Source organism: Pyxicephalus adspersus, chromosome 6 (genome assembly GCF_032062135.1).
Source record: "Pyxicephalus adspersus chromosome 6, UCB_Pads_2.0, whole genome shotgun sequence".
NCBI classification, from domain to species: domain Eukaryota; kingdom Metazoa; phylum Chordata; class Amphibia; order Anura; family Pyxicephalidae; genus Pyxicephalus; species Pyxicephalus adspersus.
This window is the reverse complement of record NC_092863.1, coordinates 39583328-39607513: the sequence shown is the minus strand read 5'-3', so window position 1 is coordinate 39607513 and position 24186 is coordinate 39583328. Positions and strand designations below refer to the sequence as shown.

The following is a 24186-nucleotide window of genomic DNA, read 5'->3' as shown; positions in this document are numbered from 1 at the left end:
TTACATTGGTGGTTACTAGTGATATGGCCCCTTACATTGGTGGTTACTAGTGATGTGGCCCTTTACAATGGTGGTTACTAGTGATTTGGCCCGTTACATTGGTGGTTACTAGTGATATGGCCCCTTACAATAGTGGTCACCAGTGATGTGTCCCCTTACATTGGTGGTTACTAGTGATGTGGCCCCTTACATTGGTGTCAGTGTTGAAGTGTCCCTGGTATATTAGTTATGTTCTTGATGCACTCCCTACTTCAGACCTTGTAAAAGAGAAAGGGTGCTTGAAGTGACAACCACAAATGGCACTGTGTAGAACTCATGAAAACAGAAGACAAAGTCAGCAGCACCCCAAAGTACAGGATTCTTGCTTTATTGTAAAAACACAGTCAAAATGAAGTGCACTTGTCACAGTGCTTTTACAATAAAACAAGAATCACATTCTTTGAAGTGCTGGTGACTTTGTCTCCTGACTTATTAGTGTCAGTGACAAAGTGCCCCTGTTACATTTGTGACAGTGCTGGAATATTCCCATTAGAAAACGGTTGCCTTTAATAACACTTCACTATCATTTTCCCAATAATTATTTCCATACACAGTACTAATGTGACAATTAATGAAGAGCCTGATGCAAGTATGGTTTTGTCCACAACCCCTTTACAAACATCAGTTTACCATTCTAGCACATACCATAACACACACACAGCTCTACAACATGTGTAATTTCTTGTAGCATAAACGTAACTGCTGTAAAGGAAGAAGGGAACTCTGCTTAAAGATGAATTAAGCTGCTGGCTAACATCATCCTTTATATAATCAATCTGATTAATGTCCCTAATACAAAAAGACATTTGAATAAATTAGCCTATGCTGTGCTATTTCATTTAAACTGATTATATCCAGACATCTCAAAAAGAGAAAAATAAAATAAATATTCTCTTTGCCTGAAGAAAATCTAGTGTTTCAAGGGTACTTAGCAAATAATTAGTAACCAGATAATAAAAAGCTTATTCTTTTGGGCCCTTGTTCATTGGTCCTTTTTATATTAGAGCTGAATATTGGTTTAAAATGTGACATGACCTACATGACACTTGTCTTTATCAATGATGTGTTGTGCATGACCTGGAATCCACCTTTGCACTTCTGTGTTTCCCATGCCCATGAGATGTTGTGTCCTGTAGTGGTTGAATGCACCTGATGTATACCATATACTGGTAGTCTCCATGATCAAGATGTTCATTCTCACTGACATTGTAACCTTTCTTTTTCACTTTTTCTTGTTTAAATAATGGGAAAAAAAACAGACATGACCATATCTCATCTGAAAATAATAAAGTCCCGGAAAAAAATACATGGTAGCAAAATCTAGGTAAATGTTTAGGTATACATTATTTAGTTTAATATACTAGTGGGGTGCTAATACAACCATCTTTTATTTTATATGGGTTTTTTCTAAATAAAACAATACTGTGTCATTGTATTAAATAGGTATCCTGGATACGAACGTTAATCTGTTCGCCATTATTCATTTAAAAACACCCTGTCCACAGGGTGACAACGATGCTCCACAAATATAGAATATTCAGAATTACCAGTGACCAAATCTCCTCAATGAAGCCTCCCATGTCAGTAGAACATGGCAGGAATACTAATCCTTGCCCACAATATGCAAAAATAAGTTTGGGGTTTTTACCATACTTTAAATTAGTTAGTACATGAATATGATTGCAGAGAGAAGTGAGAACAAAATATCCAGATAAAATCCATGGCCAGCCAATGACCTATCTCCACTCTCATTTGGGTCAATTTCCTTTATTTTATCTCTGGGTTTCATGCCAGGCTAATATATTATCCAGTGCACAGTTCTAACAGCTGCAGATTACTTTACTTTCCATAAATAAAAGCCACAAAGCCTTGTTTGCATAATTAGGAAAAATATTATTTTTGGTTCTTTTTTGGCATTTATGTTCTTTTTATCAAAAGAGTGTTGCGTGGAGATCCACTTCCTGTATAGATGTGAAATTCAGGAAATTACCGTAATACTGTGTATGTCAGCACGATGGACAGCATGATGGTAACAATTGCGTTGGGTCATATGTTACCTAATAACATTTGATTTCATAAACCTTCTTGTCACCAAGCAACTGGTGGTCTTTCGGTGCTGGGAGACTTGTGTCTTTCCTTTAACAGCCTCAATAAATGTTGCTAGGCAACCGCTATTTCTCGAAAAACTACACCGTTTTATATTAAAATGAACCAAGCCATTCACATTACTACTTTAGGGAAGAGTGTATGCCTTATGGCTGCATTTTAATGGAAATAGGTTTTATTAAAACAGTAAAAAAAAAATATAATCCAGCAAAATTCACTGATTGTTTTTTTCAGCAGAGCAGAAACGGCAATGAAAAGCAAATACAATCTCTACAGTATTCAAAAGAAAAGGGAAACGTATTATTTAATTTTTGGAAATAACACTGATTTTGCTTGGTTTTTCAGTCATTATTTTTGTCAGCTTCCTGAAAAGCTAAAAAGCTGTAAAGTTCTAAGCTGATCATTCTAATATATTATCATCATGTTGCTGCAGAGGGGCCCCAAACAGCACAACACGTATATAAAACACTCTCCGGATGACAGGTTTCTGCTGCAGTGGTACAGAAAAAAACACAAAAGATGGTGGTCTTTAGCTTTTTAGTCATTGTAGAATGTAGGAGAAAAGGGAGCAAATACTGAAGATAGGTAGAAAAGAAATAAGGACGTACAAGTGTATATGCACAAATTTGTACTCATTATCTACCTAACAACGCAAAGAAAGAATTTGCAGTCAATTGCAGTAATTTGCTTTACATTCACCAGAGAACTGCAATTAAAATAAATGTATATTTTTCTATTTTCATACTACTAAAACAGTCTTAGATTTTATTAGATGACAACACCTATTAAAGTACCACACACACGCAAGTACAAAAAAAAATTTCAATTTAGAAAAAGAAAGCAGACATGTCCTTCAAATGACAGCATCAAAACGGGGTTAGCTGCAATATTTTAAATACATAAAACTTATCCAGGATGTCCCTAGCTCTGAGAATTATAATCTTCCAGAGTATAGAATCATTATTATCAGATTCTTCTCTTACATTTTACTGTCTCAGCAGTTATAATGTACTAAATGTTAGGGCCACAAAGTATATAAGGCATCATATTAGCAGTAAGTTGGAAGAGGGCTAGAATAAGAAAGGTTTTACTATGTTTGCAGGAAATAGATCACAAGTAGCACTTTTCGTAGTGAATGAATGAAAGAAAAAAAAATAAGGAAAAAAAAAAAGGTAAATAGTTAAATCCTTCAATAGCTTCATATAGGATCTTCTGTCCCAAATAAACATTGATACATCAGTGTCAATTTTCTTGCAATTTATTTACTATTTATGTCGTTATAATATGGTTCTTTTATGATATGAACAGAATAGGGACAGATTAAAGTTTAGTCACAGTAGGTGTACCATTTTTAGGTGCCAAGGAGGTGGTTTTTTTTGTATAGTTATCTGCCAAACACTATCCTAGGCCACTATCATAGGCCAGTAAAACAAGAAAATGTTTGATGTTGTGAAAAAGTGGTGATCCTAGCAGAAACCAGCTTCAGCCACCAAGGACTGTGTGCCTTCCTGTTCCAGATTTGTAAAAAAACTTTTCAGTTTCAATACATGAACAGGAGATAACAGGATTTTAAACTGCACCTATGCCCAGACTACGGACATTGATTAATACTAAGTCGTGGTCTTACAAAAATCATGCCTCCTACTGAGTTTGATCTCAGAAATCAACAAGCTCCTTAATGGCCATCTGAATATGTCGAGCCTGAATGGTATAACTCAGGGAACCTGATGGAGCCAGGGCTGAGAGCTGCAATTACTTTCAATGGTTAGCACCACCTTAGAAAAGTGAAACTTCATAAAGCTTTATCTGGCACCTAAAAAAACAAAAAACAAAACCCTTTTTTAATGAGGAATAGTTTGGAGCTCACAAACAGCTCCTTTTCCAGGCAACAGTGACAATAACCCGTGTTTTGTCTCATGTAAACCTTCATTGCATTAGGGCTATCAAACACACAACAGACTTTAAATTAAAGCGGCCTTGTTTTTTTTGTATTGCATAGCATAGCACCACATACACGAGGCAGGTTTATCAGGGGGTGTTTGTGTGTATGTGTGTTTACAATGAACGCCACCATAGTACAATAATGTATGTGCTATATGTTGTAGTAGTGTATGTTACTACAGTACACTGATCCTCAAAGCTCAAATCTAGACAGATATACCAGACGCAAATGAATGCAATTCTGTATTTATTATTATATTTGGTTTCTTAGAGGAAGTAGCAGTACAAGGCGCCAGTCAGTTTATGTGCAGATAGAAAGGTAGAACAAAGCTCATTGCTGTGTTCCTTGTCCCTTCACATTTGAAGAGGACCTTCTGTTTTTACCACCGGGACAAAGAAGGATTCCAGGACGGAGCGGGACCCAATCAAGGACATGTCTGGTGGGATCAAAGGATCAGTGGAATAAAAGTGTGATTTAAATAAAGTGTGATTTTTTCAGTTTGGTCACAAACTGGGGATAGTCCAGGATCAGAAAACATGGGATGATTATTTCTGGCCAACAGACTGGGGACATCTAGCAGCAGAAGTACTGCTGAGAAAATTTCGGCAATTACTGCAACAAAAGCTAGTAATTGTATCAATAAATATTTTTTTATTTTTAGGCATTATTTTGGGCATGGGTTCTACTTTATGTTAAGTTTCACTAGTTGCTAACAGAATGTGGCATGTACTGTATGTTACTAATAAAAGGATATCAGGAATGTTTTTTCTACAATGCCTGCAGCTAAAATGAGAATGAGGGCCTGTAAACTTAGATCATTCACTCTCAAGAATGGCTTCCTTTAAAAATAGACCACAAAATCATATGGTGAATGAATTTCTTTAATGTTAAACTAACATATAGAAAGAAAAAAAAATAGTAATTGGTGCACCAGCAGGGTCCAGCAATTAGTGTGCAGAGATGAACATACATGACAAAGCATTACAAATATAATAGGTGTGATATGAAGGCCTGCCCACAGAGAAAAACGCATTGAAGACTGCAGTGACAAAAGCAAAAAACACCCAAGGCATGACTCATTCATATGATTACATGGATGACTTGCATCTGCACTGAAAGCCTGCAGACCATAAACATTTCCCAGATGATCTGTATGTTTATTATCACACAATGGTAGTGATGTTATGAGAAAGGACACTACAAAATAATAATGATATTGAAGCTACTGGGTTATTTTAAAACTAGAATGCAACAGAAACATGAAAATGTTCTTTTTATAAATAAACTTTGAGAAGATATAAAATAACCTAATGAAGCTCTGTATTAATACGTGCTTAAATGTGCTTTTTGTAATGCAAGCAGGGAAAGTACATGAATGACTTGTTATGAGCTTATAGCAGAAGGCTGGGGAAGAGTGAAGCAATACAAAGAGTCAATCAGTGGTACTGCAATGCAAAGAGCATGCTGATAGGATCAGAGAGCAGAAGCATGATTTTAGTGTGTTGCTTCTGCTTTCGCTTGTCACCGGCTGGAGATGGGAAGGAGACCTGTATGCGTTACCGAACTGCAGAAATTATTCTTCTTCTATCTACTAGAGCTGTGCAAATCCATACCATCCATGATCTACCTAAGAAGAAAAGGGGAAGAGCAGAGATCCAGAGAGAAAAACACATAAACACCCAAAAATGATTGAAAATGACCATGGAAACCAATTAATGCCCCAAAAATTTTAAGTGACGCATCTGTAAGCCTCTGTGAGCATGTTTTGGGTGTTAAAAAGATTTATAGGAATACGTGCTTGCTTTTTTGGCTAAGGTCTATTGGATATTATCCAATCTGCAAAAACTTATTGAATAGTATAATATCCATTGTCAGGGTAATTCCAGACCTGCTAACAAAGTAAAAATAAATCAGAGAAGACAGAGAAGCTAAAAAGGCAGCTCTTAGGAAGGAATATGACTTTTATAATGTAAGATAGATATTAGCTTTAGGTTAATACATAAAATGATAGTGATATGGATAATGATTCTAAGACTATTACTATCCGTATTATAAACTGCTGACAGCACAGAACAATCAGACGTTAGTAGATGTGGTATAAGTAAAATAGATAACGTTCAACCAACTTTCTCTGCTACTTGTGCATCACTGAGCAGTGTTGGGTCATCTTGACCTACATACAACATGGACCAGTCAGATCCTCAGTCTATAATAATATCAATTAACTGTGAAATTAGATTCAATGAAGTGAACCTGGTATGCGATGAGAATTAAATAATATATATATATATATATAATATATTAATATATAGACTATATAGTATACTATAATACATGTGCCATTCAACAACATGATAGAACACTGCTTCAGTACTTTTTTCAGGATTTCATCCCTGACATAAGTAGTGAACTGGCTCTTGGGAGGATTTTTGCAAATATCAAAATGTCTTGATGGGTGGATGTCATTTCTAGGCATGTGTCATTTGCATACCCACGTATGATACTGAGCCTCCATTATTACATAGTTACATAGTAGGTCAGGTTGAAAAAAGACATAAGTCCATAGTTCAACATTGAAGGAATAAAAGGGGTGAATCTGGCCCAATTAGTCTGAGGAAGAAGGGGGTAGATAATGCTAGCTGTCCTTGAGCCAGGAAAATAGGTGGGCTCTAACTTGCTGCAGTCACTACTGCACACTTTGATAAGCTCACAGGGTACAGTGAAACAATAAGCAGTGTTAGCCCTGGAGAGGAGCCCAAACAAACATGGAATACTGAAGGTAAGGATGGGGTGTTCCTTTAAACTCCATAGACTATTCTGCAGGTAACATCATTTACTTTCCTTTTGTTTTGCACCTTTCTAAAAAAAAAGACCCATTTTATTGTCAGATTTGAAATTGATTTTTTTTTTGCATTAAGATTTCCTAGAGCCAAAAAGAAGTTAAAGAAGTTAAATAAATATAGAGCAATCAGCTGTGTTTGAATGCATTAAAGTTTCACTGAATAATCTCCCTCACGCCTGTGCAGGAGACTCCGGCCACGCCAATCAGAATGGCCACAAGAAGGAAAAAGAGGAAGAAGATGGTGGCACCCTCTTACAGAAAGGGGACAGGTGAGTATTCAGTGGATTTATTCCCCTTTAAAATTTACATATTACAACACTAACAAATGTATCCCTGTAGTAAGACATTTGTAGATAATGACTCACATGACATGTTCACACGTGTGTAACTTTACCAAAACTTTAATAAATGCAGATTGTCAAATGGTGGGATTGATACTGGGGTGGGGGATTAGGTGAGAATGGGGCATAGTAGGCTGATAGCTAGGGGGCTGCAGCAATAACAGATATGGGAGGCAAGGGGGGAAATATTAGTGATTGGTATTACAGATTATAAGAAAGAGTTGTACTGTGTATATAGGTTACAGGTGAGATATGGGTTGTGAGCAGGAAGCTGGGACAGGGATGTAGTGTAAGCAGGGATGATGAGACCCAAATGCAACAGTCTGGACAGTAGTAATGTACCTAGGGAGGGATGTGCTGGAAACAGGGAGGGCAGAAAAGACCAACTCAGAAATGGAGAGTCTGAAACAAAATGTGGAACAAATGGGGGGTATGTCATCTGCTGTCACGTTTCCGCTGGATGGTGGGTTGACAGATGGGAGCACAAAACGCCTGTTTGGATCATCTTGGGTGAAAATCTAGCATTAGTACAGCTGGCACTTTTATTCAGTGGATAGCTAATGACCCCTATATTCTTTTAGGAAGAACAGAGTGGGGTGCTTCCCCTGCAAAGCACCAACTTTCACTGCACTATGCATAACTGAAAAATGGGCTCCCATCATCACCTGTTGTTAGGTTAGATTAAAATAATTAGTCCCAAATGGGTGGCATGAAAGTCAAAGAACATTCACTGTACAGCTAACCAGACCCAGGTATTATCACCCATTACAACATGTGCCACATGTGACTGTTGGGAAACCACTATTCAAATTACCATGGAATATGTGGAACGATCTCCTAGGTATTTTTTAGGTGGAGCTTTTGTGGGGATAAATGTTTTACTTTTATTTTACCTAAAATATGTATAACAATATTGATTTTTGTTTTTTTTTCAGTTTTTGTTTTGTAAATTCCTTCTTCTTTGCCTACCTTCACCCCACAGAATAACACTGACTAAAAGAAAAGAGCAATGCAGCACAGCTTGTAGAGATTATGAGCAGAAAAAGGCTGCAGGCTTAAGGCTGCAAGTTTGCTTAAAGTGTAACCTAAATAAGATTTTTTGCTGCTGAAAACCTTCGAACAATGTACTTGCACTAGCAGCAAATCCTGCGCTGTCTTGATTTACGTCTTCCTTCCTGATAAAATCGCCCAATCTCACACTGCAAGCAAGGAGAAAGCAAGCATCAATTTGGTCAATTAAACAGAAAGTATCTACCATGAAAATGGGCACTGGGCATATGTACTGTATAAGTAAATTGCTGCAAGCTGCAGATACTAGTAGGATAAAACAGCAACAGAGAGAAAAAAAAAGAATTTCCAATGCTTCTGCCCACAATTTGCTCTGCCTGGAGTTACAGTATAAAGCCAAACCCAAGGCAATTATCAAAAATATCTTTTATCTTAGTTATGAACCCATTAAAATTTAATTCATACATCTGCCTAGATATCTTCTATTTATAATGCCCTGCACAACAATATTCAAATTTGGGGTAAATGGATAAGCACTGTGAGCTGATACCATTTTGATCATAGATTTGCAAATGATGTGCAATGAAATATTGGGAACACGCATGCAGAGGCATAGCACACACAAATGGCCTCATTAATATCTTTCTGTTTTTTTCATTGATCAATAACAGGCTGGAATAGAAGTGATTACTAAGGATGGAGCTTCCACAGACTATACAAATGGCAGTAGTTATTTTTTTATGTGGTTTACTATGTTATGTGTGGGCATATGATCAAAATTTACCACTGGCAGCATATAAAAATGATTCTTATCTGATATATAATCTTCAGGACAAGTGACTCATTGATGATGGAGTTCCTTCAACATGGCACTGACAAAATTACCTGTACAATCTGTTTTGTAACCTAATGTACTCATAGATAATAGCTATGAAAGATGCATTGTTTGGTTGCTATGTTGATTAAACAAGGTCAAAGTGAATAATGCAATCCTTTGACAAACACCTGTTTAAGAAATACTTATTTTTTGACATGGTAATTTAAATGAAAATCAAGCTTCATAGAATTTTAAATTGTGTACATGAATAGTGTACTCATTTTTTCAGAGCAACACACATGTCATATAGAAAATATTCAGCCTTTGAAGATAAAAAACAAAAAAGGAATTACTGAATAGGTTAGAACTGTGTTGATGGGCTTTCTTTTGTTAACTTCAAATAGGTTTACCATTTTAATATATGTCAATAAAGATGCAAAATGCCAGTCAGGAGATTACCTGTCCATCAAATTTATTGTGGATCAATACATTCTAAATGAGCTTGGAAAAGCCTTACACTGATGTCAAGCTGATGTCATTGACACAAACCCAACATCCACTAACACCGGACCTCTGACTGTGTGACATTCCTGGCTCAAAGTTTTAAGGTGGAATAATAATGGTAACAGAAGACTAAAAAAATCAAATCGAACTATGTCATGAATACAGAGATGCATAATTTACAGACTAAGAAATAGCTAAAGAAAGAAGTTACAATTATGCCAAGCCCCGATTGGAAGTACACAATCACTCTAGAAACCAGACTGTCATGAGGAAAACCACATCTCCAACTTATGAAAGGCAATTGGCTCAAAGGAAATGATTTACATGAATATTTTACCTGCTTAAGGTAATTTATACTTATTGTGTTTAGAAAAGTTTTGTTACAGTCTGTCAGGCTTTTAATCCCTAACAGAAAAACTCAGAGCAAAAGAACAAGAAACAAGAAGATAGAAAGTTCCAACTTGAACAACTTTACTGGACTGGTTTTGAACTTTGAGGAATTATTTGCTCTGCAATGTCTGCAGCTGGTGGTCAGTGCCCTTTTTTCTGATCTCAGCAGAACATCTGTCTTTCTTTTGTTACCTTGCCTCTCTGTTCAGCTAATGGGAGCTAACAGATGAAGCCAAGTTTGAGACCTAAGCTGCTTCTTTACAATGACTGTGGATGCACCCACCTTTATGTGGAAATAGGTGTTTTCCTGTGTGGCCAATCTACTAGCAGCAATTCTGCCACATGGGAGAAGAATTTTTTTATTCTTTCCTGTCAGAGTCTGTGCAGCTTGGGATGGCAACAGTTAAGTGAAGTGATACTCTATGTTTGTCTTGGATTGCAAAATACAGAATTACAGAATGGCCCTCTGTGAAAAATATAATTACAATCTATTAGGTACAGGAGTGTCAGATAAAATGAAACACTTCAGTACTCCCACTACAAATGTTCAATAAATCTTGCAATTCTCGCTGATGTGCTGTATGTGTTTTAAACTACAGTGATTGATCACCACCAGTGAATATTTTTTGACTATCAATATTTGCTGTAATATGGGGAACATTTAGAATTCAGATATGATGGTGTCATCCATATACCAAGGACCTTAGCTAAACTGAACAGTGTTATCCCTGTGCTCCTGTGTATTTCTTAGGATTAATTTCATTGTCCCCAATGCAAAAACACATTGGTCAGTTAAGTGACTTTGAGAGAAATTGTCCCTACCATGTTTGTGAATTTCTATGCATTGAGCAAGGACACAACACTGTAAGCTACTAATTTATAGAATAAAAAAAATAAATGGAAAGGGAATTAGGACTGTCAACTCTGAATAGATTTCTTGAATTTAAGAACTGGGAGCCTGTGTGTATCCTCCTCTTGATCCCATAATTAAACAAGTCTGAAACAGGTAAAAAAAAAGAACTCTAATAATGAGAACTACCATTCACACTGCTACATTATTTGTCATAAACTAGTAGTTTATACAAATGCAAAGGTTTCAGGGTAACACCCCAGAACTGTAACCGTTCTCCTATTTCAATAAATGTAGGTAAAAACATCACTGTGTTTCATACCTTGCTTTATATCGTCTTCCTGTTTTATCCTTTGTCAAAATATGATCAGAACTTATCTTTTAAGTGCATTGGATACAAAAGTTTCTAAATCCTAAGTGGACACATAAAATGTATAAAACCTATTCTTGTAGATGCTGGAATTTATGTGGCTTTTCTTTTTTGTTTCTAATCTTGTTGAAACTAACTAGCATGTTATATAAGGACCCATCACTTCATATTGTTACAAGCACTTGAAGAATATAAATTGTTGCCAAAGCAGATTTTTTTTAATTGAGGGGGGTGGTTTTAGCTAATATAAAACAAACGTATTGCTGTGTACAGAAACAATATAACATACATTAAATACAAATCTGCATAGGCTTATAGCATCCTTTAGCATCCACCTGCATCCTTTATAGTGGATGGGCCGCTCACCCTATGAGTTGGTTTCCACTGGATTATTTAGATCAATGCTTTGTACTATATACTTTATATATCCTCAAATAATACCACAATGATTATGATGATTCACCTTTCTGTAATGCATGCCCCTGTGTTTTATATTTATGATGAATGGACTTTGCACTGGTAATGTCTCATTTTTCACTTTATTTTTGTTTAACTGTAATTTGTTTTCCTCTAAATAAAAACATATTGAAAAGAAAGCATATTGCCAATTGTTTATGTTCTTATCAAATGTGTGTTTTAAGTTCTGGATAATATCTAATTTTAAAATCTAAAATCTAAATCTAAATAAATCTATTTTTTTTACAGAAGACATATGAGAAGCATAGTAATGCAGGGTTATGGCTAGCTACACATTCTGTTCCTCTCTTAGGGCTTTTCTGTGGAGAGATTACTTGTGTTCCACACTAGCATAGTAGTACTTCAAGTAAAAGGCCGGCATCCCACTCAGGGAAAGATTGCCCCTGAACAGGATCCTTTTTTTGAGTTGTGAACTTCACTTAGCTTTGACACAAAAATGATGCATCACAGATGCATTAATATGTATCAATTGTATTACTTGGTTAAGTAACTGCTACAATAGATGTGTGAAAAAGATAAAGTTGTGTCCTAAACCTCCAGCTGTCCAAAACTAGAGGGAAATGGAGGCATTGATGGCACTGATCAAGGTAAGAGCAATGGGTTTGAACTCAAAAGGTCAACAGATGAGAACAACTGCAATCCCCATCTCCTCATTGTGGCGCCTGTCCCTATATCTTGGATACACCTCTTTAACTCATCCTACAGATCTGCTATGTAATAATAATCCTTACAGAACAGCTAATTCCATTCTATTCTCCATTGTCATGCCCGAATGTACTATCATGTCAACATGACAGTGGTAAATTTAGTTTTGCATGGCTTTAAAATTAAAGAATACATCCAGCTATTTTTTTGGAATGAGTGGGGAAGGAAAATAACCCCCAAACAATTATTGCTGCCTGGGCTCATTTTTGTTGTGTGTGTAAATAATTGATGTTAGCTTCCTTTTTTGCAAAAATGTCAATAATAAATACTACTATAAACCAGAATTGCTTTTTGGAAACATAGACATACTGGGCCTGATTTATTAAAGTCATCTCCTGATTGCTAGGAGAGCTTTAATATATGGGCAGACTGTATTTTTTCTAGGATGCGTTGGTCTAGGTTGAATTAGTCACACCTTTGAATGATATAATCCTATTGAATCTAGTTCATTGAGTATAGTGCCCTCTCCAAGGATCCCACAAGTCTTGTAAAGCTATTCTTGCCTAGATAAGTGCACCAGAAGTCTGGGCATAGGGTACATAGTTTTAACTTTTTTCTCTAAACTTATTTTGCTTTAATTTAGAATTTCCTAAATCAATGAGTGGTATCTAGTAAATAAGCACACCTTACACCTTTAATCATATTGACTGTATTATCAAAAAAAAAATAGCAGCTCTACAGTTGTGGGGATGCATGGTGAAGACACAAGCTACTTAGATAAATTTGCTGCCAGGCACATGAAGTATTTTCCTAACCTCAAATATAACTGCAAACAGGATAATCTTCAAGGTCCATGTGTTTCAATGGAGGTAATTGATTCTTTACCGGGGAATGCTTCAACAAATGTTGGATTCACTGCTTTATATATAAAGCCCCTTGTCTTTTATGGTATAGAAATTTGAATGAAGGCAGAACTAGCTCCATATCTAAAATTTCCAAGCAAAAAAGACAGGTGATGTCCCTTCTGCAATAAAAAATAGTTAGCTGGCTTATTATCTAGAATTGGCCAGAATAAGCCAAGTATTTTAGCATCTGCTAGAGTTGCCGGGACTGACTGTAGATCTGTTCTAATTCTGGACATTATATGTTATGCTTTTGGTGCTTCCTCTGCATACCCGGAAATAAAACCTGACAGAGATAAATTTATCTTCTTTCTATCCAAAAGTTTTGGCTGTACATGCACTTTAATCCATGTTTATTGTAATCTCATGAGACATCTATACGATGGCTGAGCAAGCTCTAATCAACAGGAAAAATACTAATAATCAACCTCTTTTGCCTCTGCAACAATAGGGAAAATGTATGTAACTCTTTTTCCCAGTTCCGCAAATGTAAATGATATTTCCAGTGTAATAGTAATTATTTATTGCTAACATACTATTGGGGCTATCATTTTCTATCTACAGGCAAGCATGCTCACATTCTATCATAAATCCCACAAATGAGTACATCTGCTTACTGTCAAGTTTTAAATTTGTAAAAACATATTGTGTCTTTCCAATTTAAGGATGGTAGTCAAGGCAACGAGAAGTCTGTCTTTTCACGCTAGATTTTTACCAAACGAGCATCATACAAAGGGATATGTCTTTCTGGCACTCACTGAGCAGCTCATGTAATTGTTCTCTGATTCAAACACTGAATCTACAAGCACGGCATATTTAATGTTTTGTAAAATGTCTAGCTGGTTTAGTAATGTGTTTTCTCAGTGCAAGCGTCTAAACACAGAAAATGTAATTACAACCTCTCTTCAAACAGAAATAAATCAGTTCTTTTTCCTTGACCTCGCATAATAAAGACAAGGTTGTGACTAAATCCAGGTACATCTACAGGCCAAATCAACAACTGATTTAATCAAGATCAGGAGAACATATCAATCTGAAACTGTCCAATAAAAACCCAGTGCAAGGTCTGATGGGAGAAATGCACTATGCCAGTACATCAATTCCCCAAACTGCTGGAACCTTCCCACATCCCCACAGATCTAGTACCAATTTTCATTTCCTTTTGTCCTTATTTAAAAAAAAACACCTGTAAGTTTGTGCCTATTAATGTGTATATTCATACGCACACCACTTTTTCTAGCCTTTTTCTTTGGCCAAATGACGGCGATCATCATGACTCGCAGTAATGCTGCACTTGCAAATACAAATAAAAAATGAAAAGGTTTCAAAAGAAAATGAAGGCATATCAAATCCGTGCTCATGAAATGGGTGAGTCTTACACCTGGAATATTGAAATATCCACATCCTTTAGTCCTGGTGACTTACGTACCCAAATGCACCGAGTTTCAGTTTGACAGCCTACTATTTTTATTTTTTACAGAAGAATGAACCAGTCTGAGCAAACAGGCATTAATCTGTGGTTGCATGACATTCTCTGACCACGCTTTAAAACCAGATTAACCAACCGTGCTCTGTTATTGTTGCAAAAAATGGCAAATCATTAGCCATGCTGACAGCTAAGTTAAGGTATACATATACAACTGTATAGTATAACCGTCCCTTCCTGAATGGAACATCTGTCACAGTAACTGTGTATATCATCCCTGCCCTAACAAATCATTCATTTTTATGCAATATATCACTGTGCTCGCAGATGTGCAAAAACAATATCTGCCCATATTCCCAGTCAGCACACGCTTCCACATACAATACAGGAAAAACAGCTTACATCGGATAGGAAGTGCTTTCTATGCATCCATTTCAGGTATTCATTCTGTACTACAATCCTGATAGCAGTGGACAGGAGCACAGCTCTATACTATCTAATATGGAAAGATCTGTTTTCACATGAATAGTTTATAAAAATATATCTTTAGAAAGATATGTAGTTTTCCATTAAATACCATGTCTATATGTCTTTCAAATATTGTCTATATTAAATTCTTAGGTATTTTGTCAGGACATTAATGGTTCACAATTCTTTAAATAACTTTTACATTGTTTGCCAGAATGAGGACCCACTGAACAGGAATAATAATACTCAAGATACAAGCAGTGTAAAGCAGAATTTTCCATGCATAATACAGTTATGGGTACTTATCCATGCATAGTTGCGAATAGTACTAGTATCATATTCATATAACTATTGTTTAGATATATTACCATAAACCTGCACCTAATAAAAGTATAGTAAGGTAAAGCTGAACCTACTTTATTTCTACTTCCTCGGCATTGTGATCTGTGGCTTCAGCTAAAGAAAAATGTAGTGCTTCTGGGTATAGAGTACAGGTAGTCCCCGGGTTACATACAAGGTAGGGACTGTAGGTTTGTCTTAATTTGTATTTACATGTAAGTCGGAACAGGTACATTATTTTGATAAATGCAATGAGGACAGATGTCTGTTTCAACATAATAGTAGGCAGTGAGGTGTGAGTTACTGTATAAAATCCTCACTGTGAGTTAATTACAAACAAAACAAAAAAAAAAACAAACAAAACAAAAAAATTTTTTAGAGCTCCACAGTTGTGGAGGTTCTTGGTTAAGGCACAGGTTGCTTAGATAAGTTTGCTGCCAGGCACCTGAGGTTTATTATGAAACCTACAGAGATTACAAACAGGATCACTATAATAACTATGATGGCCTTGTACTGCCTTGGTGCTTAAAAAACAAGTTCCATGGCCAATTGGCAGCCATCTTCCGAGTACAACTGAAAAAAACACTTTTATGGTAGACCTATACAAAATCAGAGGTGAAAGAGATTTTTTTTTTTCACACTATCAATCTCCTTCTAAGGATTTTCCAGTTGTTCTGCTGATGCAATTGTTTTAGTATCTTCTGAGTGAATGACCTGCAGACTAGCTTGCAGATTTTATTTCTGGCCTCCTTGTGATGTCATTGGTTGCATACAAGGCCCAGGTCAGTCATTTAGAAAATAATACATGAAGAGACAGACGGAACTGGAATTTGCAAAGCAAAGTTAGTGATGGCAACCAATGTGTGTCCCCAAGTACGGGTTCATTTTAAAAGTAATCTTGAGTGTGGAAGCTGCCATCACTGACTTCTTTCAAGCCAAGTTCTCAGTCACTTACTCAAAACAAATGTAAATGTCATGTGTCTAAGCTGGTGACTACGATATAGTTTGAATAAGAAAAGATCTTTTTTTGGCGCTAGCTGTAATATTGGCATACTAAGAAGTTATGTATGTTTATCCAATGCAGCTGTTGATGATCATAGCCCATCAGGGCACAAAAACATTGTAACAAGGTATAATTGCAGCTCTGTAAGCCAGCTGTTAATTACTAGAAGATCAGAGAAGTTTATAGCTTCTAGAAATCTCTGCTGGTGTGATACAATCCTCATGTCACTTAAGTAATCTTGTCTCTTGCAGTAAATCATAAGCAACAGCAAATGAATAGCAATGGTAAAACAACTGGCTAGTTAGCTCAGATGAGGATAATTGCCATAAGAGTAGGTAAATCACCTTGTAATGGTAAGTTGCTGTCCTCAAGCTTGTCCCTGTTATTCCACCATCAATTAGCAAGGAAAGATGGACAAGTAAAAGCTCTGTCCATTGAAAAACTGGGTGTAGGGTTAAATCACACTGAGTGGTCACTACTTAAAGAGGCCTTACAGCAACATCTTCTCTCTTAGACTTTATGGGCTTTCCAATGACAGGACACTAAACACTATGGCACCCAAATTTGCAAAAAGATGCTCTGGGACAGTGCAGAAGTGTCACAATATTTGGGGCATTTCCAAGATTTAACTAGGGAGCCCGACATAAACTTTGACTAAGTGCTACATTTGTAGGCCTATAAGTAAGGTAAGTATATTAATATATGGAATTAAAAGCAAGGTCTACTTTCATTTGGACTTTTAGAAGTCCTGTATTCTACCAGGACGTGGGATCTAGGATCACATTCGTCGAATCTAGGATCGATTACGTCAAATTTACTATCTTTAGTAAAAATCTTTCTGCTAAAACCTTTACTGTTTCAGTCTTGTACTGGGACTGTCTGGTCCCATTGGACTAAACTGGTTGGTTTTCACTTGTGCTGCCCAGAGGAGGATCTTCCTACATGACCATTAATCGGGTGGTCCGCCTTACTGGTTAATTGGAAAAAGCCACACTGCTTGTGTTCTTCACACTTCTCTCCTCCAAGTACTCAAATGAGTTTCCTCCCATCTTGTATAGGAGTTACGCTTACTGTGTATCTATCCTGATATCTAGTCCCAGTATTCCCAGGAGGTTTTTTTCACCTATGTCATCATTTTACAGGGTTTGTTCCTACACACAGTAGGATTTGCACAAAGTAACCTAAAACCCAATGGCTTTAACAAATTGAAATGCTGGAGGAGATATTTGTTTTCCTTTATGGAACTTCTAATGATTTGTATTGGGTGATGGTTGTCTATTTGTCCTGAATGGGATAAAATGTAATGCTGTGCCTTGATATGAGATACATTTTATACTGTTTGTAATAAAACTAATGTTCTTTATTACTCTTCTTTACATTTTTGTTATCTTAAAAGTCCTCACTGAACAATCATCTCTTTAAGTTCATTGTAATTTGTATTTGGACTTGCTAGACAATTGGACTATTTCAGATAGCACAGCCTCCTTCCTAATATCACATCATAGCCCTCTCCTATTCTGGGATTGTCTATTGTGTGGCCCAGCACATCTGCCCCTTATTCGCCTTCCAACATGAATTGTATGTGTGTAGGAAATAAAACAGAACTGGGGCTGCTGGCATTGCATGCAAGAGAGTGGCCCCTGGCACCAACCTTGAGGCTTTTGATGTCTACACAATGGTGGATAGTAAAAAATCTGAATACCTTACATAAAAAACAGTAAATGCATGCATAATATTTATGGAAGATTGTTATAGAAATGAATGGTTTAGTAACAGGGTATATATAATATAAGTAAGGCTATGTTTAGATTGGCAGGGAGTGTCCTGACAGAATAGCAGGGAGCACATGGAGATGGAACGCTGTGCAATTGGGGTCCCTGCTTTGTATTTGCACTGGAACCCATTTAGTGTGAGGATACTTTAAGAATATCATTCTCCAAGGCCACAAATGAAACAATGGCAGTCGTGACATAGAGCTGGAATGCTTTACATATGTCGTTGGCGCTTCATTTTTACCCCATTTTATCTAAAACCATCCCTGTGTGGACAGTCAATGAACGTCTTGTAAGGTGCCCAGGACACCCACCTTCTCCAGTGAAGGAATAGTAGGAGCACATAGAGCTAGAATGCCATAGAGGGCACATAGAGCTAGAATGCCATACATACTTCACATATAACCAGGGCCTTATATTGTCTATAATTGCTTGTGAGGAGAACACCTAGCAGGAAATAAATGGCTGCACACTGAGATGGTATGGGGGGCATGGTATAGGCAGTGTGACACTGACTGCCACCCCTATATGCATTGGCATAGCAACCCAACATATAGTGTAACACACACACACACACAACACACACACACACACACACACACACACACAACACAACACACACACAATGGTAGAGAGGAAGATGCTGCTGGGAGGAGGACCGGGTCACCTACCTCCTTCTTCACTGTCTTCAGAAGCCTCTGCCTGGTGTCTGCTTCTATGGGAGAAATGGAGGCGTGTTATGGCGATAATCAATCCTATAGCTGATAGATAAGCGGCCTGTGTTATGGAGGTGTAGGCTCACCTGTGCCCGTTGCCATGTTTGCAGCCTCTCCTGTCCTCTGCAGACTCGGCTCTGGCAGGCACAGCTGCTCCGGCGGGTTCACAGTGCCGCTGCGTCTAAACCCGCAACCCCCGCATCCCTTCAGATGTGCAGGAGCGGCCCCACTCAGCCAATGCTCTCCAATCTCTCAGCCAATGCTCCTCTATGGCATATGGCAAGCATACGTACCGCTGTAATCCATCCATACACACACATACTATATATACGGGGAGAATTGTGCTGCTATCTCTCACAATCACTAAAATACAATATACAATGTCAGGTGACGCTGGAAAGTCTCCATATACTGCTCCATGACATATCAGTGCAGTGCTCAGACACTGGATGGACACTGGTTTCCCATAATCCACCTGGCTCACACTGCAGACAACATGGAGGGGCCACTATGTAATATATCACAAGGGTTGTCACAGGAGACACACCAATACAATTACCGTCTCTTATTCTGCCCCTTGGCAGTGTTACAATAGCAGTGAATGAATGTTGTCATAATGTCCTTGTGCTGCAATGTTTTATAGTTCTGAGGGAACTCTTCCATCAAGACAACATGTTCACAATGTCCTGATTGGTATAGCAAGGTGTTGTCACCCTGGGAAAAATTACAGGGCCGCCACATTCAGAGACTGGTATGTACACACTGTGTATATATATATATTATGTATATCCTATGTATAGGAGTACCAGAGGTGGAATGGGCACCATGTATTTTGGAGGAAGACATGTTGCTTACCCAAAACTGAGAATTCTATATGAGAGCTACAGTAAGGCGTTATTTATGCGGTGCAATGCAATTTATTACATTGGGTCTGTTTATCAAAACTGTCCAAGACCGTAGAAGATAGGGAGATCCTGGGTGATCCAACAAACCTGGAATGGATCTAGATCCAACTAATAGCAAATCATTTTTCCGAAATGCAGGTTTTCTAGATCACCCAAGTTCAACCATGATAGTCTATCTTCTCTAGTCTCTGAGATCTTTAATAAATCATGCCTGGTCTGTATAGAAAGTTGTTTCTGGTGTGTTTTTACGATACACTGCTGCACACATTTCTGTGAATTGAGTGTTGGGATCTCCCAGGTGTGTGCGCTATAACACACAGCACGTCACTTCCTTCTAATGGGAACAAAGCCTATGGGCTTGTTCAGATGAGCAGCGGTGGGAACAGCGGTGCCATGTTGGATACAGCACTGGTGTCATATCTCCAGCCAAACTTTCTGCTTAGGAATAATCACCTTTTTATCTGTAATGGTGTGGGTCCTTTCTCTTTGGGGAGATTTCTTCTCACTTCTTGTTGGGGGAGAGGTTTTCCCAGAGAACCCCTTTTAACATAGGGGAACCCCTTAGAATAACTTTCGGGGACTCCTTCAATAAATACTATATCCACAGATCACAGTACTGCGGTGGTCAGTAGGAAGAATGCCTCTTACATTGCTGGCCAGTGGGAAGAATATCAACCTTACAGATAGCAAAATGATCATTCCTGGTTGAGATTTCCTGTGTAGTGCAAGTTAAAGTGTAATTTAAGCCCTTCATTTTTTAATGAAGTAGTTAAATCGTACCTAAACTCAAAATTTTCACTTTACATAAAGAGTAGAAAACACTTTTATGTAAACATTCTGTTTACCTAGGCAATCGAGAATGAATGGGAGCACAAAGCCTCCCAGAATACCTACGTCACGCATCCCGGGAGGCTTTTGGCTGCTCCTTCCGCGCATGCCCGCGCAGAAGGAGCCTTTACGTAAAATCAGTGTTTTTTTTCCAACCTACGTCACCTGATCTCGCTCCTGGGTCATGTGACGTGGGACGAAGAACCCGGAAGAAGAGAAGATGGCGGCACCCGGCGCGCTGGCTCGGAGACAGATACCGGGATGACACGGGACCCAATGGAAGACACCTCCGGACTGATCGACTGCGCTGCGGGATTGAAGAGATTACTTGATCTTTAAGATTTAAAATCCCTATCAGGCTATGTTTTTTTTTTATTTTTGCTGTTCCTGTTAAAGAAATGTCCCTTTACTATCTCACCTGAAGCTTCAACAGGAAATAAGAGGAATTTCCATCCCATGCCTGCTCTTCTTAGAGGCTTCCCACACAAGTAGTTTAATTCCCTATAATTCTGTGTGAGTTGATGCTGAAATATTCCCTAAATGATGAGCAAATAGGTGACAAGTGAGCAAGTGGCTGTGTGCTGCAGCCAGGGGACATGAGGGAGGAGCAGGGATCACACACCTCTAAAGGGATGCCGGGGATGTCTTCTTCTCTATAACAACAGTTGCTCCCTGTGACGTTATGCGCGCTCCCATCTTTCTGTGAACGCGCCTCCAAGGGAAACTTCTCACTCTTGTTTGTTCCAATTAATGGATAATGATGAGCAGATTGGCTTGAAAACCACGCAAATCGTACATTTGCAATTGTTTTTAATTCCTCTAGATATATGTATGCAGATTTTTTCAGTCTCCAGGGGATAATATCAGACATTTGTCTGGATTCCCAAATTGTGTGATTCTCCACAGGTTAGACAGATTTACATGGAAATATTCAGATAATTATCATGATGAATCTATTCTCTTGATTTGGTTATCCCTGAAGAGAAGTGACTTTTATTATTAAAAAACAAGTCGTGCAGTATCAAGCAAAATTATGGCATCAAAGTATTAGATTTTCTTCCAAAATTTGTACTTTTATCAAGTTCCACCAGAATCAGGTCCAAAACAATAACCCCAATGTCTATAGGTCCTGCCAATGGTCTCTTGTCCCCTTTAAATAAGTTTAGCCATTGTAGAATTGTTTCTGCTTGTAGAAGGTCGAATGCGGGTCAGATGCACCTGTCAGTGGATTATCATGAAATATGATCCCAGCTGGCACTGACGTCATGGGCATAAAGCCCATCAACTCTGCCCCAATATTATGTGGTCTCACTCGTGCCACCAAAAGAGCTCTGACCCATCAAGGCATGGGCGGCACAGGGTGTTTATTGGTATGTGGACCCAAAATGTTGGTAGCAGATGCCATGGTCACACTGTCTCTGCTGGCCTGTCCACTTCCCATGAGGGTACCTTCTCTTCTACAGATTAAAGACACACATGTACGCAGAGACCAGGGGTGTCCATTGCTCTGTGGTCCAGTTCTGGCATTTACCTGCCCATCGTAGGCACTTTTGGCATTGGACAGGTCAATATAGGCACTGACTTGTCGATGACTGCACAGACAACTTTGATGCACTGGGTATTCTAACACCTTTTTTACATGGCCAAGTTTAGAGCAATGTTTGCTACAGTAGCTTTTATGTGGGATTAGATTAGGTGGACTAGCTGTCCTCCCCACACCCGCATTATTGGCCCTTAGGCACCCATGACCCTCTCTGCAGTTGCCAGTTCTCTTTCCTTGGTACATACTACCCATTGCATACTGGGCACACCCAACAAGACACACCATTTTGGAGCTGCATTGACTCAATTGTCTTGCCATCACATTCTGGCCCTTGTCATGTTCAATTAGATTCCTAAACTTGTCCTGTTTGTAACACGTTGGGCCTGATTTATTAAACCTCTCCAAGACTGGTGAAGATAGACTATCATTGGAGAACGTGAGTGGGAATGGATCTGGACCAGGATTGAAAACCTTAACCAACTAAAAGCAAATGTTTTTGAGGCAATCCATTACAGGTCACTGGATAACCCAGGTTCTCTCATGATTGTCTATCTTCATTCTCAGAGAGCTTTAATAAATCAGGCCCATTACCTTCATGAATTGACTGTTCACTCACTGCCTAATTTATCTCATCCTCTGACAGGTACCATGATATTGAGGTAATCAATGTTGTTCATTTGATTGTGAGCCCTATTGAGGGACAGCTAGTGACATGACTATAGACTTTGTAAAGCTCTGCGTAATATGTCACTATATAAATGCTGTGTTATAATAATAATAATATTCTCTTCACCAGTCAGTGGTTTTAATATTTGGACTGATTGGTGCATATACTGTGCTGCCATTATATTCTCAGTTATATTAAATCTCGTTTCTTTATTCCCATGCAGTGTTTTTTTTCCAGTCCTTCATATTTTTCTTTTTTGAAGCCATAACTCATTGTAGTCCCAACTACTGAAGATGGCACTTGACTGACTGTCACTCGCAATTACTCACAGCCAGGAGAACAATAACAGAGTTTAAGGCCTCCAAGCTCTGCAAGTTCATTTTAGTTTATCGTATTATGTTGCCTTACAGATAATGTTGAAATATTCACATCAGCCACTAACCCAAAATCTATAACTTTTACCACAGTTTTATACACATCTAAACTCAGAAGGTCTGTTTGGCTGATTGGTATATTTAAAGCCAAACAAGTGGCTCTATCACTTCCCAATAACAAAATAAGCTGCTACACTGATTTAAAAGTGCACATGTATTCAAAGTTTGTCTAAATTCTCTGTATAGTCCCACAAATACCTGGTAAACCTGTTAATAAAGTCAACCTAACGCTGTTTAATGTGATGGTGCGGTAACAATGCTACACTGCTCGTGAATTCAGGGTTATCACTCTCATGTAGGCTGGTTCTGATTGCACTACAACATTTGTTGCAGGAGACGCAAATAATAACACTATCACTACTGATTTACGAGCCTTTAGATTATCGGTCAGTACCAGGCCACCAGGTATGATGCCCAACAGGTAAGGGTAGATCCTTTGTCAATTTTTTATTCTTGATTGTAGGAGATGCAACCCCCTTCCTCTTGGTTTGCATGGCTAACCCTTTTCAATATGAAAGAAAGTTAGGGGAAACTCAACATTTCAGTTGTCATTAAAATTATAGGTATGGCAATATTTTTCAGTGGGGGAACCTGTTTTGGGGACAGCTCTCCGGGATTAATTTTTTTTATCCTGTTATGTTTTTAGGATAGAAAGATAGAGAAAATCTCTCTAGCAGGGTGCAGGCTGTGTTTGTGTAAAGTGTGGGAAAAATCCAGTGCTCATGGATGACTGCCTGAAAATTATGCCTTCCTGATAGGGTAACTGACGGGCATCCACCATTTAAAGTAATTGTCTATGTTACCTTTCCACTTGTGGGTAATGATTGTATACTCAATCAGTGAAATCAGTTG

At 38.0% G+C, this 24186-nt stretch overlaps 1 protein-coding gene across 2 annotated transcripts in view; it reads right to left on the bottom strand.

The window, feature by feature from the left end:
* The window catches only part of SGSM1 (small G protein signaling modulator 1), an 86058-nt gene extending 66947 nt beyond the window's left edge, over window positions 1-19111 (bottom strand). For both annotated transcript variants that reach the window (XM_072415403.1, XM_072415404.1), the window contains exons 1-2: window positions 19044-19111; window positions 18913-18956 (exon numbers count right to left, since the gene is read on the bottom strand). In XM_072415403.1, coding sequence (XP_072271504.1) covers window positions 18913-18956; window positions 19044-19059 — 60 coding nt within the window. In that variant the 5' untranslated portion in view covers window positions 19060-19111. The remainder of the gene's footprint in view (window positions 1-18912; window positions 18957-19043) is intronic.
* Between the last annotated feature and the right edge of the window lie 5075 nt (window positions 19112-24186).